Genomic DNA, 18476 nt, shown 5'->3' with positions numbered 1-18476 from the left:
ACCATAGTACTACACCACTATGACAGAGCACATGGTCTTTAGTATTACCACTCAGTCATTGCCATTCTGGTATCAGCTAATTGATAACAAGGGTCGTGTCTCAAGGGTTAAGAACATTGTTCAAAACATGCAACATATCGAGACACAATATTTGCCCATATCACACAATCCATTTACAATTTTAAAAACAAATAACATTTTCACAATTCTATGAGCCAATTTGACTTCCTTCAGCATGGCCATCAGCAATACATTGTATAAAAAATATTTGACCCATTGACCCCATTTTCAAACGAATTTTTGATAATATTTTTTAAACAGTGTCATCCCACAAAAAAGGCTGTTTAAACTCACCCTCTTTCAGCAAGTATGCTTTTACGACTGTTGTCTCACTTACGCCTACTGTGGTATTTGAGAGACCAGCCCAATTTAGCCAGTGCATACACACAGGAAGTCAGTCTCACTTCATACCATCAGCAGCACTAAACTCCTTGGTGTGAAGAGCTCAGAGTTAGGTGACAGTCAAAGTCACTCACAAGTAAGTTTGTTATGACAAAGACAGGACTGGATCAAAAAAGCCAGGGCATTTTTGTGCAGACCCCTCTTAATCATAGGCCTCTAAAAATATGCAAAAAAGCATGACAGCATCGCCCCTGAGGATTGTCAGCCCACTGGGAAATGCCCTGTACACCAGATTACCAGTCCAGGCCTGGACACTGAAGGCAACAGATTCTGAGTCGATGACAGAATGGATGTCCACTAAAACAGTCTCTTTGAAAAGACTCCTTGCATAAAACCTTCAATATATGGTTTCACATTATATAACAATTATATAGAAATGGTTTGTACTTATATAAATTTGGTTAGTAACAAAATCCACTTGCATGGTAAATACATGCATTTACTTTGTCTATGAATTTCAAACTAAAAAGATTAGAATTAAGGTACAAAACATCCAGACTTAACATCCAGAACCCTGTCAAAAGACTAGTTTGACTACCCGTCCAAATATCTGCTAAACCAGGAGATGGTCTGTCTGACTGTTTGATGTGTTGAGCTTTTAAACTGGGACTGCTGACTAAAGAAAGGTGAAAGGCAGTGGTTCGAAAGACTAGCATTCTCCTCATTATCAATGTCATGCTATGGATATAGACCTAATGGACGATGGATAATAGGCCTTTAATTTTTAACTGAAAATCTAGTAACACAATTCAGACCAGATTTCAGTGTCATGATGCCTTGTATCAATTACGTTTTTCTCATCACAGTAAAACAAATATGTTCCATTAATCAAATCTTATATTACTTTACTAAATTGAATCTACCAATTTAAATGTAATGGCAGGGTAGCAAACCCTAAAGTCCAGTTTTGTAGAAATACAGTATAGCTAAAATCCGTCATTTCCCATAAAGTGTGATAGCCGTTGTAAAGGAAGAGCATTTCTTTATTGAAATCAACTGCTAAAAGTGTACTACATGCAAGGCCAGTGTTAACTTTTTACACATTCAATTAACATTGTCAACTACTCACCATAATGACGAGCTCCCGTAACAAGCACGAGCAGAATAAGCTTTTTAAGTAGAAATGTGAAAAGCATAGCCTGTCTTAACGTCAAAGCAACGCTTTTTCTCTTCCTGTGGTCAGGCCATGTTAAACTGACATACCATCATTTTCACACTTAAACAAAACAGAAAGAAGTGGTTTTGAACCAAAAAAATGGCAAAAACAGGATGCACAATGTCATACATGTACAACCATATACAGCATATACAGTATGTACAAACAACACCTTTCACTTCTGACCCAGGACCTCAGTCAGAGCCACAAGGATAAACATCTGATGCCTTTAAAGATGGATTATAAACTATCATCTGTTCATACTGGATTATTGCTGGTATATTGTTTGTGTGAGAGTAGGGTGTCAATGTCTCTTATGGCTTGTGAGGTTTTCCGCAGGGCCTCAGAGATGCTGGCCTCACTGTCCATGTGTGTGATGTCACCAGGCATTCTAGAATCTTCTGGTGGCACTTTGGAGCTTGTGTGAGTTGTGATAAGGTGACTGTTGTCCAGTAGAACTGGTGGCCAGGAGTTAAAGAATACTTCGCTCATACTTCACTTAGTCAAATCAGTCAACCATGAAGCTCAATTACATTGCAATATACAGTAAAGGATACAATTCAGCCTTTTGATTTTTTCCAGTTCTGCTACAACAGATCTGACATGGGACAACAAATATAAAATTAGCAAAACACATAAGACTGCACAAGATCACTCTCACTCTAGAGTAGAGAGTAGAGAAAGTAGAGTAGAGTACTTTTATTGTCACTATATAAATACAGTGAGATTATGTTTGGAAGCAACCAACAGATGCCCACAAAATTAAATATATATTAACAGTATAATAATATATAATATATACAAGTCCATATGCATTTCACAGTATAGAGAGTCCTGAAGAATTGAGGGGGGGCAGGTGACGTATTGAGTTCAAAAGTCTAATGGCAGTAGGATAGAAACTGTCCTTCATTCTCTTAGTGCGGGCACCCAGAGTCCTAAAGCGCCTGCCAGATGGTAGCATGGTGAAGAGCCTGTGACCAGGGTGTGTGTGATCTTTAAGGATGTTTAATGCTCTGTTTGTGCACCGTGTATGGTGTATGCTCTAGTGGGTTCATCAACAAACTGGTGGAATACAATCATGACGCAGAAGAAATAGGGCAAACCCTAATTTTAAAAAGTTATGTGCAGAAGTATCAACAAATTAATAGTCAGCAGCCCTTAGTATATGTGAAGATCAATACCTGCTTTGTGCAGTTTGGTTACTTTCCACATTGGCAGATTGTGTAGAGCAAGCCTGATCTGGGCTGAGACATGTCTGTGCAACCCAGCTACACCATTCAGCTGTCATTGATAGATATCTGGGGGAAAGGTAAGGGACACTATGTGAATACATATTTCATAATAAATATTGACTGAACACATATGATCTAAAAAACAAACAAAAAACAATAAACAGACATCAATAAAAAACACATTTCATGAAACAGTGAAAACAAAATGTCATTGCTCGTTTGTAAAGATTGTATTATTATTGTTAGTAAGTAGTAGTAGTAGCAGCAGCGGTATCAGTAGTAGTAATAGTAGAATTGTACTTTTTATATGGCCCTGGAGTGTGTGACTGCAGTAACAGCTGGTGTCCATTTGGCATAGTCAGCTGACTCCAGCTGGAGGGATCCACCATCTTCTGTAACCAATAAAGTACATCAACTTCAGCATAACGTACAATGTCCATTTCATACGTAGTAAATGCCAGGTGTATTTTTTTTTTCTTCAACTTCAGCACAACGACGCAATGTCCATTTCATACCTAAATGCCAGGTGTATTTTTTTCTTCATGTGATTCATCAAGTGAAGTCATAAAGTTACTCTCTACTCTCTATCAGTAGCACACAACGTTACAACAACCCTTACAGACAAAAATGTTTGTCTAAAAACAACATAATTTGAATTTGTGTATTCAAAAATGCCTTAAACTAATCAGTAACTGCCATGGCCTAACAATTAGGGCAGGGTTTCACTGGGTTGCAGGTTGAAATCCCACCCCTACCTCTCCCTACACCTACACCTAGATCCAAAGCTGAAGTGCCCTTGAGCAAGGCAGCTAACCCCACAGTGCTCCAGGGACTGTAACCAATGCCCTGCAAAATAACTGTAAGTCACTTTGGATAAACGCATGAGCTAAGTGTAATGAAATGTAACGTAATGATGTTGTTTGCATCATCATCCACCTGTGCTGGCGCAGTACCGCTGGTCTTCCACGTGGAGTGAACCTTGACCCCGTCCAGGAAAAGCGCCTCAGCGCTCCCATCGGAAAACGCCAGGAAATGACCCCAGTCTGCCACATGTGCTTCCTGGACCAGCTTCAGAGGCTCTGGTGATGTCACTTCCTGTAGAATGGGGATGGCGGATAACAGACACTGGAGCTGAGAGCACATGTCACATCAGTGAAATGCCACATTGGAGATGTGGGCTGGATCTCAAAATGGTGCACTTGTGCGACATGGCGTCTTAATTATGCACTGAAAAATTGTGCTCGAAGTGCACAAGTGCACAATCTGAGACACAGCTGTGTTCTTCAAAAAGGGTTACAGCAGGCTACAGCTTACCTTCCTCCAACAGCAGTTCATTTGGGTCAGTTTGAGAGAGTCCCTAGCTTGGTTGTAGCATTCCAAAACCCTATTAAAATCAACAGAGCAGAGCTTTAATTTCAGCAGTTTATTTGTAGTTCTTCCCTGTGATAAAGGGCCAGTGGATTCAGACCCACCTGTTAGCACGCGTCACCACTGAAGACACAGAGTATTTCTGTCCCGGGATGTCTGGAGGAAGGTTACTCAAGAAGTAGGTGATCTCCATCCTCTGTCAAAAGATATACTTTTATGTCAGTGATTCTTAAAATGTGCGCCGAATAAATATTTGCTGCCAAGTTTTATTGTTTATTGGGTCAGAGGTGGGCGCCTGTTTTATGTCACTCTGAATGGTCTCTACCTGGGTCAGCTGAAGCTCGTCCATCTCCCTAGCTACCTACATTCATCCACCTCTAACTCAGATCCAGGATATCAGCCTTGTCTGACAGCCACGATAGCCGTCATTGGCGAGGTATGTTCAGTGTCGAAAAGCGTGTCTAGTAATACAAATATGTGAAAGAATGTGCTGTTGTGCTGTGGTTTTGGAAGTCCAGTATGTGCATATCTATGATGACGTTAAAAAGGATGTACAGGTGACAAGAACTACGCTATTCTTATGACTTACATCATCCAACCCGCATCCTGCTTTGTAATGGGTGAAGTAGGATGCCAACACTCCATTAGATCTGATCACTGACCCATCACCAGGAGAAATCTCTATGATGGGAACCGTTCCACAAATAATGCTGTTTAGAAAATAAAAACAAACACAAAACCAAATATAAACACTCAAATACACATCTCCATGGAAAACCACCTGGAGTTCAATCTTTGCATGAATAGTGGGGAAACAGGCAATAAATGTTTCTGTACCGATAAATAACCCCTTGGCACCACAACACTTTGACCAGTTCCGTTGCCGTGGCTTCATCCGGCTGCTCATTGAGTGGTGAGGATCCGGAGTTCCACCTGCACACACACACACAGGTCATTTCCATCAAGGATCAAATCAGACTATCCTGTGCCTACACACACACACACACACACACACACACACACACACACACACACACACACAAGTCCTGTTATGATAATGTAATAAAATGATCTATGTCCCGGGGTAATTAAGACAGGCAGTATATTATGACATTACATGCACTCTCTTTACGCCAAATGTCACCTTATTAATAATCAGTGACCAAACCATGCCACTTCACCTGTGCATGTGAGGAGAGTTGCATCTTAGAGGAAGAGACTCTGGAAGGCTGGACTTCACTCCAGGAGTGACATCTGTACATGGGGTTTGGCAAGTCTGGCTATCGAATGCCTCTGGTGTTGCAACACTGCCATTTTCAGTGGGATTTTCCTGTTGTGTTCTCCACTGTCTGATGGCTAAAGTCAGAGGATAGTGCCATTTTGGTGGATAACTGGCACAAGAGTGGTGTTGAACAACAGTTGTGAAAAGATAGCCCTGCCCAGGCCTTGCATTCTGGGTCTCCATAGTTGTACTTGGTATAACAGGTCCATTTTTGGTACAACCATTTGGTTCACCATCTCTTGTAACTTCATCCGTTCTTGTTGTAGACAGGTGTGCCATGTGGGTCTTGTTTTGATTGGATGAATACTCTTCTACGGAGTGCTTTAGACCCTCTCTCTGGCTGGCCATGCAGTAGAACTCCACATGGAATTCTTCCCCAGACACAGAGAGAAGCAGTCTGCCCATACCGTCAGATGACTTGAGGATGGTTTCCTGATTTGTTCGGGTTGTTTCAAGGGAGCTTTCTGCTGGCCAAGTAATTTCTGAGATATTTTGATGGATCCACTTGGGAAAAAAGAGAGCAGTACTGAATCTTCTTTAATCTGATAATAACATTGTAAAGTTTGAACAAATTAAACATAGGCTCTGTTATAAGGTTGCCACTGAATGGGTGGCCTTACCTTCTGCTGATTGGTGGAAATTAGTTCCTCGGGTAAATATGGATGTGTTGCATACTTGTTTCTGAACTTAAGAGCATCTTTCAATAGCGCCTGAAATCATTGAAACCATTCACCAAGTCGTAGGTTTACAAATGTGGACACGTCAGACTGTCATTATGCCAATGTTGTCTTTCAGCCTGTGAACTCAACTCACAATCACTATGAAGCCATCATTGGTATCTGCATGGATGAACATGGTTTCACAAAGACGTCCAGAGATGATGCAAATGATTATGTTCACATCTCCTACTGTTTGCAAACATCGAGCTCACTCACCTTGTAGTCACTGATAGCGAAGCGAGTCCTCTGACGGATCCGCTCACCTGCTTGTAGGGGGTGTGCGCCTTGGGGTAGGGCTTTCTCCAACACAAACTCGGAACCACACGGGGATACATACAATCGAGAACCATCTGTATAATACACGTCCACCGCTTCACTTTCATACATTGTCATTAACCTTACGGTTGCCATTTCACGACAAGACTGGTTGTTTCTTGCACATTGACGAGTTGTTTTGACACTGACAGTAGGCTATTCGAAGCAAGTAGCACCAATTACATCAATGTGTGAGTCAGATAGCGTCCTTTTCGCCTTGACACTGAAACCAAAATATCAAAGAATCATGTCACCGTAAAAGTTAAGCACAAGTTCACAGACGAAGAAGCAAAAATACCAGTCGGTTAGGAAATTCTAAACTTCCCGCATCAAAACAAGAGTAACATCTCTGATTGGTCGGTTGTCTCTTCTTTTGGCAAAGTATGAGGAAAACCAGGCCTTAGCTGCGCGTCGTGCGCCACCTACTGCAACGGAGAGATTAGTCATCTTGGGGCACCAGAGAGTGATATGGCCACTGTGATATGGCCACTGTGATATGGCTTTGACTAGATACTGAAATCTTTACAGAAGTGTTGTGGAGAGTAGCTGTACTCCATTATAGTTACTGCATCAAAAATTGGTCATAATCAGAATACAGTTGTTAAAATAAGATGATTACAATGTGTGGTATTTTCCTGTCTGACACGTTATGCCAGGGATGTCAAATCAGGTCCAGGGGGGGGCAAATCTGGCCCGCAGTCATTTTATTTGGCCTGCGAGATCATTTCAAATGTGCATTGCAGTTGGCCCCCATACACCATTAATATATAACGTAATAAGGCTTGAACATGAAATTTGGTGTCACAGGAATTATGAGTGGGCCTGTGTCAGTAAAACAGCTCACAATTATGCAACATTGGCATAATTGGCCGTTTTAAATATTAAGTTTGACCCACGCCTTCATTACAGATTTGTATCTTTGCCATTGGTCATTTTGAGTTTGATGCTCCTGTGTTAAGCCATCCTCTAATTTTGGTCACTCAACGCATTGTCAGAGAGCCAAACAAAACATCAGCTTCAATGTAATGAGGTCAATAATGGCGCCAGTCTTTCAATGGACCCAGAGCCAGCAGCGCATGGACAAAAAAAAGCATTGTCAATTTGAACATTCCAATACCACTACACACTTTTTAAAAAAGAGGGAAATCTGTCAATTCAGTGCTAACCAATGACCTCTATTATTATAGAGGTCAGTGGTGCAAGGCAAGCTGTCTGTAAAAGCCAGTATACTGTATCTAAAGTACACATTATTCACATTCACTACATTTATGTTTTTAATTCTGAATTAATAATTCAGGATTAAATAGTTCCGTGAAGTTTACTTTGATCTTTCCTTTAATTCTGAGTTAAGGTGTTTACACAGCGTTTTCAAAGCAGAATTAAGCTTTATTCGGAATTAAAGTCAGTTAATTCCGAATTAAATGTCTCATGTAAACATAGTAGTTGAGTAACTTAATGGAATAAGTCACATTATACATTTTGAGGCATGTACTGTATTCTGTAATCTTTAGGGAGATACATTTTAAACCTTTCTAGTATTTTTAGTCAACGATGATCGCAACAGAGAGAAGGAATGTTTTACAAAGATTTATTGCAGGCAACCGATAAAGTAAATATTTACAAAACTATAAAATAACATTCTTGTTTATGGGATTCATATGATGGGATGATGAGTATTAACACCAAGTATGATTTAAGCAAATCCACCTTGTACATCTGCAGCTTCATCAAAACTGACAAACAGTGCAATTTGGAGTAATGTTTCACAGGTAAAATTCAAAATGAAATAAATTAAAATCTAAAAACAATAAATGAACATAGGCTGATTTCTCTCTTCACCAGCAGTGCCAAAGATTCAAACCGAACAAAGACTCAGTTGAACCTTAAAAAGAGTTATGGGAAAATAAAACATAAAATAAAATAAAATCCCAAGGATTTTAACATGTTCAACATTTCCCTCACCCAAGTTTTCCTTAAACCTTAAAGCTCTCCGCTTACGTTTCCGTCAAAGACTTGTCTTATATGAACTGAATATTGGCTAGAGTTTGACCACAACGTTGAACTGATTACTTACCCTTGTCGCTGGAGTGTGCTATGCAAATGATACAGTGGGTAAAGCTGACGCCATGGTCAGAACTTTCTTTGGGTGCACTTGTCGCAATTGTGTTAGTAAGCAATCTCAAACTACACACACACACACAGTTGATGATGCTTCTCGGCTGTTAAGTTTAAAAAAAAAAAAAAAACCTCACTCCACACCTTTCTCTCTCTCTCTCTTTCACTCTGTTTCTTCGCATGCAGCAGAGACAAAGTTCGACAGGAAAGAAAAAGAAAAAAAACTAACAAAAAAAAACAATGAACTTTTCCAATGAGGAGTCGAACTGCAAACTGTTGGGTACAGTGTAATAACTGTGTGGTAGACACCGGTCGCCGAATCTTACAAACAGGAATCCCAGCCATTAAATTAAACGGCAACAGAACCACTAGGAAGTGCTATATTCACACTGAACTCTACGGAAAAAAATGAACTTTAAATTGGTTTTCGGTATTCTTTTTTTGTTGTTGTTTAACGTTTCCAGTCGAAAACAATCCAGCAGGTCATACTAAATGTCGATGAGCTTTCTTTTGAGCCAAAGCCAAAGTCTTTAAAAGTATTTCACATTACGAACGCTTTTTCCTTTCCGACTCCAGGCAGAACTTTTCAAAAGCCTCCTCGATTTCAGGATCCATCTCGTCATCATCTTCTGTATCAAATCTGCAAAACAGAAATATGTGTGACCTGACGCATGTGATTACTGATCATCTCGTCCAGCCTGTGTGCCGATTTGTTATGGAAACGGCTGCATTAGCAACAGGAATATTAGACAGATGAAAGATTATGGTCATCACACTGTAAATGGATATGATGTACCGGTAACACTTTATTTTAGGGATACATCTATTAGCACTAATACATACAATGTGCCTGTATAAGTAACTTGTAAGGCATGTACAAAGCAAAATCAAACATTTTGTTAGGCATGTATTCGCAAATGTCTTGTTCATGCACAATAAGGGATTTATTACCAATTTAACCTTAGTAAAGGACCTAGTAGGCCTTAGCGTTTGCTTAGTACATGCCTTACAAGTTACTTATGCAGGCATTAACATTGTATGTATTAGTGCTAATAGATGTATCCCTAAAATAAGGTGTTATCGATGTACCAAACGGAAAGTGATTTGCCATTTTTTTTTAAAACAAAAACAAGAAATTCCAAACTGTACAATGAGAGTAGAAAAGGATCTTTAAAAATACGAAGAAGAAAAAAGGGTCCTTTTCACATGATGTCAGACAACTTTGAACCTTTCCATGAACATTTCAATGCCTTCGAAGCAGGGCAAACTAGATAGCTGGTATGCCTGTGAGGGAAATAGGCATATGAAGTATATACACACCACTTTTTTCTTGGATACAACTGGAAGCCATTTATCTGTCTTAGCTTCAAAACAGATTTGGTCCAACAGACCTACCATACTTGCATTTTGTAATATTGTTTTTGCCATTTTATATCGTCTTAATCCCATATATTGTTCTCATTTTCATTAGTAAAGCACATTGGGTTGTCTTATTGTGTATGAAATGGGCTATATGAATAAACCTAACTTCACTGTGAATTGCTCATACATTTTAAAGACCAATCATAAGCCACAATGCAAATGAAAAATATCCCTCTAGGAGGCACTAGTGGGCTGTTTTCATTCTGTTGTTTACACCGGACTGAAATACTAGCCCTGTTGTGCAATACTTCTCTGCAGTTTTGAAACACTCATGGGCTTTATTTACACCGAGCACCTTGTGACTGTTGAAATGTTTAGATAGGTCTGTATATAAGTTGTATCCAATTTATTTGCTAGTTTGTTGAATACACTGTAGAACATTTTATAAACACACTTCATTTTAACGGTTGTCACCTACTGATTTCTACCCTGTGACTGTATCTACTGCCTTCTGTGCTTGTGCCAAAGGACATCTCAATGTGCTCCTACTGGGACAACCACACTATTCTCTCACTGGCAAAATGTTGCACAACACCACATAATCAGGGGAAAGCAGAGATGCAAACAAGCCATGCCATTAAATAGCTTGTTTGACCTGCACACCGCCAACAGCAGGGGTGTTCCCTTCCCTTTCCTTTCGTGCGCCACTCGTGTGCGCGTGACTCCAAGCCAATGACCCCGACACACTGCCGAGAGAGGGTAATGGGAGGTAACGGGAGGTGAGGGGTGTGTGTGTGTGTGTGTGTGTGTGTGTGTGTGTGTGTGTGTGTGTGTGTGTGTGTGTGTGTGTGTGTGTGTGTGTGTGTCGGCAGCAGCAGCTGATGTAAGCCTGCACTAAAGCCTCTCTCTCGCCTGTTTGCTGACTAATCTCAAAGTGGCGGGTGGCATTGTGTGGGGGACAATTGCGTGACCCCGGGCAGGGGTGCCCATGCGCTGACCTCAAAGCAGCAGGCCCCCCAAAGAGGTCATCACGTTGCTGCTCTGTGTAGGCCACAATGGCTGAAATCATCAAACCTTTCAAACCTGCTATGACTTCTCAGCTAACAAAAGTAGCCTAATCCAACTTGACTTCAGGTACCTGTGTGGCACCCATATTTATTTGACAGGGGTATGATATATTGAAATTTGTAAACAAACATTATTTTAAAGAAAGAGGGTGATAATACAAAAAAAAAAAAGATATACATCATTAATGTTTACTTACGTATCATTTCCATTTTCCTCATAGTCTCCATCATAGTAACCCTCTCTGTCCAGTATCTCCTGGTACTTCTCTGAGTAATCTGTAGAGAAAAGGGCATTTTTCAATAATCAGAACCGTTTCTTCACCCATTATGGCTTTAGAATAAAAAACATTTAAATGAACATGCTGTGACGCGGGAGTTTGAACTCAGTCACCTGGATCTGCGGCCGTGAATGGCGTCCCATCTGCCGTGTAGAATGTGGGCTCGTTCTGAGGGGGGAGGTGAGGGGGGGCACAGAGAGAGAGAGAGGGAGCGAGAAAGAGGGATGGAGAGTGGAAAAAAATATGAGATTTACATTACAGTACATACAGTGAGAGGAGGGCAGAGAGTGACTAAGCAAAAAGAGGATAAGAGAGCAAGAGAGTTCATGACAGAGTTGAAGGGGGGGGGGGTGTAATTGGATCACATGTGATTAACAAGACCTGGAAACCTGCAGCGACAGGAACAAGACAGACCTTATATCAACTACATACAAAAGCGCGCAGGCGCAGGCGCAGGCGCACACATGCACGCATGCACGCACACCCCGCTACAGCTATTACATTTTGGCCACCACAGACTTATTTCCAACTAATTATAAACCATAAACAAACACCAATGTTTGGCTGTATTCCTGTTGTTGTGGTGTAAGTTGAAAACTACAACAAAACTACAAGTGTTGACATGAATTATAACAGTACACAAATTGTCACAACCCTTAACAAATCAAATGTGTCGGACTTGGTAGAATTAAAAAGCTCACTGCTCTTTGGAACAGTACATGGCGAGTCACGATGACGCGAAATCCTCAAAAAAATGGGCCTCACTCATACTAATAGCAAGGGTGTCACCAAAGAGAGTAGATTAGAGAAAGAGGATTCAAACTCCGCCCACCCAATGCAAAGGAGTGTGCTCAATTTTGGTTTCCTAAGGGGGCGTTGTCCCCTCCTTCTTCTTCTCTTTCTTAGGGCTTTCAGGCCGACCAGAACGGAGCTGGAGCCTGCACCAGTTACATTCAGCACTAAAGTGGTTATCTGCGAACCGTCCGTGTTCATACAGGGCTCTGAACTTTTCCCACACGTGACTGTGTTACCCGGATGAACCTGCTCACGGCCATGCTGTCGTCACGGTTCGCGAGAAAAACCTAGTATTTTGAGGTTCACGAACGCTAAAATCAGTGGCGTGAACGCAACGGCCGGTTCGCGATGAGGTGCGGGAACGGGCACCGGCACGGTTCTCAGTCGGCCTGAATGCGCTATCTGTGGCATTTGGTGACAACTTGCATAGATGTGCCCTACCGCCATCTACAGTGCTAAGGGAAGTCCACTTATTCTCAACCTAAAGCCCCCAACGGTCTCCTAACCACAGGTCTCCTAAAGGGGCGTTCACATGACATCACACAGATCCAGGAATTGCACAGGCTTGAATCATCTTACTTTATCACTTCACTTTGACAAAAGGCCTGTAGTCTTACCATGAAGTAGTTGGGGTCGTTGTCTGGCGTGGCTTCGCTGGAGGCGGCGGCGGCGAGGACGCGGCCCCAGTTACTCGACCTCAACTCCACCAGCTTCAAGAGCATCTGCTTCACATCCCTACTGGAGACACAGCAGCGTTCAGCACCATCATGTACACATATTCAGTAGCTCCATCACATACACATACTGCCCGAGAAGGCAAAGTGCAGTAACTACAACAGGAAAAAGGCCTTCATAGCCTTGGTGTCAGGTTGAATATTGTAGTTACTGCAAATCTGACACAGCAATATCTCTTAAACGGGATACAATTGGACTATGAGGCTTTGTCACAAGACAAAGGAGGTCAGCATTCAGCCCCTCATCACCTCACCAGCACCATATGCACTGGTATACCGGCACCATACGCACCGACATCATATGCACTGGCATATCCACCTATATCACACACGGACATGTTCATGCAGCATTGCTTCATATCCCTACTGGAGTAACACCAGCATTCAGCAACCTAACATGCACTGGTTTATCAGCACCCTCTCATATGCACAGGCATATTAGCAGTTAGCACCCAACCATATGCACCGGCAGATCAGCATTGCTTCAAACATAATTTCATTTTTCCTTGTATGACAATAAAGAAATCAAGAATAGAGAAAGTGACAATAAAAGCTGACTTGATTCATTTTTGGAAATAAGCTTATTTTACACCTCCCCTTGGGTTAAAAAAAAAAAAGGTTTTAGCGTTCTTCTGTACTTTCAACCGTTCTCTGGGTATGGCAGTGCAAATTTTGCCTCCAAGCAAGCAGTTATCATTGAGTCCTATGAGACCAGTTAGCAAACCCTATCATTTAAGTTAACTCAAGGGGAGGTGTAAAATAAGCTTATTTCCAAAAATGGGACAGTATCACTTTAAGTCTAGTGCCAACTCCTAACCACCAGGATGACCACACGCCACTTTTGGCATCTGAAAATGTGAATGGCCACCCCCTCCCCTTCCCAACCTGCTGCAGGAGGCATCCAGCACCACATTCTCGATCTTCTGGATGATGTCTTCCATGTCCGACTTCCCGCCCTCCTTCCAGGCGTCCTCCAGCACAGAGCCAGTCAGCTGCTCAACACAAGTGCCAAGAAGATTATTTAATACAAAAATAAAAGGGAAAAAATACCATCAGCCAACCCCCCACCCCCACTGCAAAAATTATAATTCAACAAACAGTGACCTGATGGTCAAAGAAGCCAGGCCCAAAAGTGCCTGCATGGATAAGAAGGTCAAAATGTAATCCGATTTTCACATATGTAAGCAGATTGTATATGGAATTTCGGGACACTTCCACTTTCGGCACTTTGCAACTATGCCTGTGTCTCTATAAAAAAAGGTGCAAATGCTTAAGAAAAGTCTCCAAACCTTTAGCAATTTCACAGCACAGATAAGATTAGCGTCTACGGGATGGGAAAAAAGCGCCATCAACAAATCCTTTAAAGCGGAGAGCAAAATAGCCGCTCTGGTAGGGGGACCTTTGGGACTTCGAACCTGAAAAACAAGAAGGGAAACAGCACTTTATTTCGAATTGACAAATTACAGGATATCGTTGTAATCAACGTGTCTGCAAACATGTTAAATACCCCAATCAACCCACAGTGCATTTATTAAGTGCATCCTATAGTATCAATTCAAAATAATCAACACATCTCCAAACATGTTAAATACCCCAAGCTGCCCAAAGTGTATGTATTTACCTCAAGGTTTAAGTAAAGCTCTCCCAGGAACAATACGTATGAGTGAAAACTCTTTTGGGTGTCCTTGTCTCCTCGCACCACCACATCTCTTTGCTCATACTCAGTTCGACATCTACAGACACACAAGAGAGACGAAACCAAACTTTATTAAGACCACAGTTAGAGAAGTAGAGAGGACACTCAGATGACAGACCTCCGCAAGAGTTAGTCCCTAAACCCATTGCAACCAAAAAGTTAAAATGTGTTCATGGTAGACACCTAAAAGCCCGAAAATAGAGGAACTCCTCCCACTTTGTCGGTAAGCAAACAACCATAAGCAAACCAAGGGAGGCGGGTCAACCATGCCGTTAATTGTTAATTGTTATGCTCTTGGTCAGACCAAGTCTCCAAGAGATTTGAACGTCGATGATAATCAGGCTAGGGCACATACCTCTTCAACAACAGCTGACGGAAGTTGCCGCTGGCTGGGGAGAGGGCCAAGTTATGGGAGAGGTGGTTGCAGAGCCTTGCTCCAGTGTAAGCAAAGTTAGGAATAGATGTGGACTGGAAAACAGAGAAAAAGGAGCTTTTACAAGGCGTGCTCATGACTCAGCAATTCTTAACATCAAAACAACCATCTCTCCAAGATGTCCGAACTTCAACATACTAGATGATATTTAGATGCACACATTTTCAAACAAGTCATTAATAGGTCAAACATCAAAATTGTGCTTGCGATATGCAAGCTTAACCACACACAAAAATGAAGATACTTTATTCAAATACAAACAATGCTTGTATATCTATGTCTTTGGTCCTGTCACGGTACATGCACACCAACGGCGCGGACATCCACAGTACGTCCACAGAACGTGTCCATTATCAGTCAGAAAAGGTTAAAATGCATGAAAACAAATCCATGTCTTGCACACAGGAACGTGGTGTAAGCGCGGTGCATGTCCGTCGCGACCGGACATGTCCGCGTTGCCCTTTGAAAATAGAACTCGAGTCTATTTTCCCTCGCGGACGTCCGCGTTCAATGCGCGGCTCCCATTGAAAATAAATGGCTGCTGCCTGCGGATAGAACGTGGACGTTAACTGTGCAGTGTGAAAGGCAGCCCGCGAACCTCTCAGACTCGCACTGCTCACGGAGACGTTACGGAAACGTGCCGTCCCTGTGTGCATGTACCGTCACAAAACCAGCTACAGTTTGCACGGAGCAAGTTGCACCAGAGACGCTTGATAAGGTAGAGACAATTCATTGGGGACCCATAGAACGTTGTTTGAAATCTTTGTAACTTCCTAGACCAAATATCCCTAATATCCTAAATTAGAGTAGAATATATTTTATAGCCCTATGGACGCCATTTTACATTCCATTCATTTTCCACTTGCCTGCGTCCAGCAACTAGGCAGAACTGCAAGACTATTAGGGAACCAAATCAGACTGAGCCTTCTCCTCTACTTTCTGTCTCCCAGGAGGGCGTTGTCCCCGCCTTATTCTCAAGTTTGGTGGCGGCTTGCAGATGTGCACTACCGCCATCTCCAGCGCTAAGGGAACTCCATTTATTCTCAACCTCTGCTGGTCTCCTAAACAGCCGTTCCCCTGATGTCTCATGGATCCCGGAAAAGTACAGGCCTGAATCGTCCCTACTCTCCACTCTGCTATGCCATCACCCACGTACCTGGGTATAAATGAGCTCCACCAGCTCCTCCAGGGTCTTCTCTGTCCCCACCCACTCATTGAGGGTGGCGGTGATGTTGTCTATATCAAACTCAAAGGAGCCCGGCGAGGAGTTGAGGTGGCTGAGAATCTCCTGCACCAAGTCAGCCAGTGTGGATGGAGGGTAGTAGCCATCCCCTTCATCCTCATCCTCATACGACTCCTTTTGGGGGGGAAAATATATATAGAGGGGTTGAAGAAGCACATCATGCTAATGAATGGTCTTGCATGCTCATCACAAGGACCCAGGTTTGAGTCTGGCCTGGATCAATTCCCAACCCTGCCCCATCTCTCGCTCCTACTCTCTTCCCATCATGACCTTCACCGTCCTATCCACAATAAAGCCTGTGATAGAATATGTATATAAAAATGCATACAGGCCCTACCGTGGCCCAATGATAACGCACTAGACTACTACGCCGGTGACCCGGGTTTGATTCCAGCCCAGATCATTTGCCAGCTCTTCCCCGTCTTTCTCTCCCCACTCATGTCCTGTCCCTCTCTCATTGTCCCATATAACATAAAGGCTAAAAGGACCAACAAATACATATTAAACATAAACAAAATGGGTGCAGAATCTAGTAACAACTGTATGGTTGCTGAATCAGCACATTGCACACAGCCAGGTTTGGAAATGTTTGATTTGGGAAGGGGTTAAGAAATTCTATTGTAAATGATGAGGCAGCCATTTCACCAATTCTTCACAAGTGTTTTGTGAAATCTTATGAACACACCATCAATCATATGGATTACCTCATACGCAAAGGTGGATGGGAAAAACTCTGGTGCATTGGCGGACAGCGTGGACTTCCCCACTACATCTTCTGGTTTGTGCAAATTTAAGGCGGTGCTGTTTGGGGTCTGTGTAGAGTTTGTTTTGGTTTTCGTCGATCTTCTGGAGTCTGGAGGGAAACAAAGCAGTATAAGGCACCAGTACACAAGCCTTGGGCTGTTTAAACGCTAGATTGAAGAAGTGACAACCAGCAGTCACTCTGGCTTTTGAAATGGTACCTACACATCATTCGTATTTTATCTAGAAAATCTCACCGCAAACTCAAAAGGTCATGTGATGGAATTACCAAGACTACGCATTTGAGGGTATGCTAAAGGACCATTCCACATTATGAACGCGTGTTTAAATTAAAACCCGACCGAAACATTCAGACGTTACGATCATATCAAATTCCTTACGAATGTGTTTAAAAATAGGGCATGGGTATCGTGTTTATGATCCACCTGCATCTCCGTTTTAGGGGATACGGTTATTGAATGCAGTTAATGTTGTGCTTATGCATGGGTGATGCCACACAAACAATTTCTTAGCCATATTGTGATTATACGGTCGTCATTAACACATATTTTATCCTTAACGATGGCCGAAAGCCTTTGGTGCAGATTCATAAGTGGTGTCGATGTGTTTTATAACCTAAGCATACCGACGCCAGTTGCGCGAGCATGTGAGGTGCCAAATTCAGAAGCGAATCGACCTAACGACAGCAGGCTAATTAGCTAGCATGCTGCACCAAACATTAGGTTGCATGTTGACACGGATTCAGTGTAACGTAATTTACCACAGATTGGAAAAACTAAACTGATCATATTTAATTCAGTCCCCTAATCACACGTTTCTTAAATTCCCTCTTATATTTGACAGGCAACACAATGGCCACCACGAATAACAATTGCTGTTTGACAACAGCCAAGCATGATAACCAGCTTTCTCTATAGCTAGCCAGTTACCCATCTTCAGAAATGTTATAATTCTACGAGTATACAGGATACAAGAGTGAAACGTTACCCCCGCCTCCAGAAGCGCTGCTGTCTAACAACGGCGGGGACGTCCGAGGTTGTCTGAGCGGCTCAAGGGGGTTAAACATGCCCGGTTTTGCGTCCCCGTCCCCGATCTCTGGGTGCTTCGTCTGCGTCTCCCCCAGTCCGGTAGGCTTCCCCAGCCGGACACGACCAGCTCCGGGAGTTCGATCGAAGTTTTCCATTTTGGCTCACTCAAGAAACCTCAAACACATTCAGATAAACTAGGGACGTTGTGTTTACACAGAGCCTTTTTAGAAATGGGCTAACTTGTCAAGGCTAAGCTTGGCTACGCTACCCTCATCTCGCTTGCATATTTACAATTTTGGTTTCGCCAGAACGTAACTTCCGTTGTCTGCTCCTGTATCAAAGGCGGGCCAACTGTTAGAGTGCCTCCTACTGTTGGGAGTGTAAGCAACCGTCAATTTCTGACAAGACACATTCGAGCAATTTCATTAT

At 42.4% G+C, this 18476-nt stretch overlaps 2 protein-coding genes across 4 annotated transcripts; both read right to left on the bottom strand.

Annotated features, from left to right (window-relative positions):
* Positions 1 to 1831: 1831 nt before the first annotated feature.
* c3h5orf34 (chromosome 3 C5orf34 homolog) lies at positions 1832 to 6917 on the bottom strand. Of its 2 annotated transcripts, none has more exons than XM_063194561.1 (12): positions 6436 to 6917; positions 6121 to 6210; positions 5400 to 6004; positions 5056 to 5151; positions 4808 to 4928; positions 4323 to 4414; positions 4165 to 4234; positions 3787 to 3945; positions 3151 to 3239; positions 2800 to 2916; positions 2176 to 2216; positions 1832 to 2076 (listed from the first exon to the last, which is right to left on the bottom strand). In XM_063194561.1, exons 1-12 carry the CDS (start codon positions 6628 to 6630, stop codon positions 1877 to 1879), a joined length of 1875 nt encoding a protein of 624 aa, XP_063050631.1. In that variant the 5' UTR covers positions 6631 to 6917; the 3' UTR covers positions 1832 to 1876. The 2 variants fall into 2 exon arrangements, with proteins under 2 accessions (XP_063050631.1, XP_063050630.1); XM_063194560.1 differs by having other exon boundaries at positions 3151 to 3242; positions 6436 to 6914.
* A 1191-nt stretch (positions 6918 to 8108) lies between these two features.
* paip1 (poly(A) binding protein interacting protein 1) lies at positions 8109 to 18379 on the bottom strand. 2 transcript variants are annotated; one of them, XM_063195666.1, is made up of 11 exons: positions 18007 to 18379; positions 16962 to 17110; positions 16171 to 16371; positions 14937 to 15049; positions 14507 to 14618; positions 14175 to 14300; positions 13771 to 13877; positions 12769 to 12886; positions 11470 to 11524; positions 11276 to 11354; positions 8109 to 9289 (listed from the first exon to the last, which is right to left on the bottom strand). In XM_063195666.1, the coding sequence occupies exons 1-11, from the start codon at positions 18200 to 18202 to the stop codon at positions 9196 to 9198; spliced, it is 1350 nt and encodes a 449-aa protein (XP_063051736.1). In that variant the 5' UTR covers positions 18203 to 18379; the 3' UTR covers positions 8109 to 9195. The 2 variants fall into 2 exon arrangements, with proteins under 2 accessions (XP_063051736.1, XP_063051735.1); XM_063195665.1 differs by having other exon boundaries at positions 12769 to 12889; positions 18007 to 18377.
* Positions 18380 to 18476: the final 97 nt, after the last annotated feature.

The sequence above is a fragment of the Engraulis encrasicolus genome, chromosome 3, assembly GCF_034702125.1.
Source record: "Engraulis encrasicolus isolate BLACKSEA-1 chromosome 3, IST_EnEncr_1.0, whole genome shotgun sequence".
In the NCBI taxonomy this organism is placed as follows: domain Eukaryota; kingdom Metazoa; phylum Chordata; class Actinopteri; order Clupeiformes; family Engraulidae; genus Engraulis; species Engraulis encrasicolus.
Note: the sequence above shows the minus strand (reverse complement) of the source record. Positions and strands in the feature narration are given on the sequence as shown.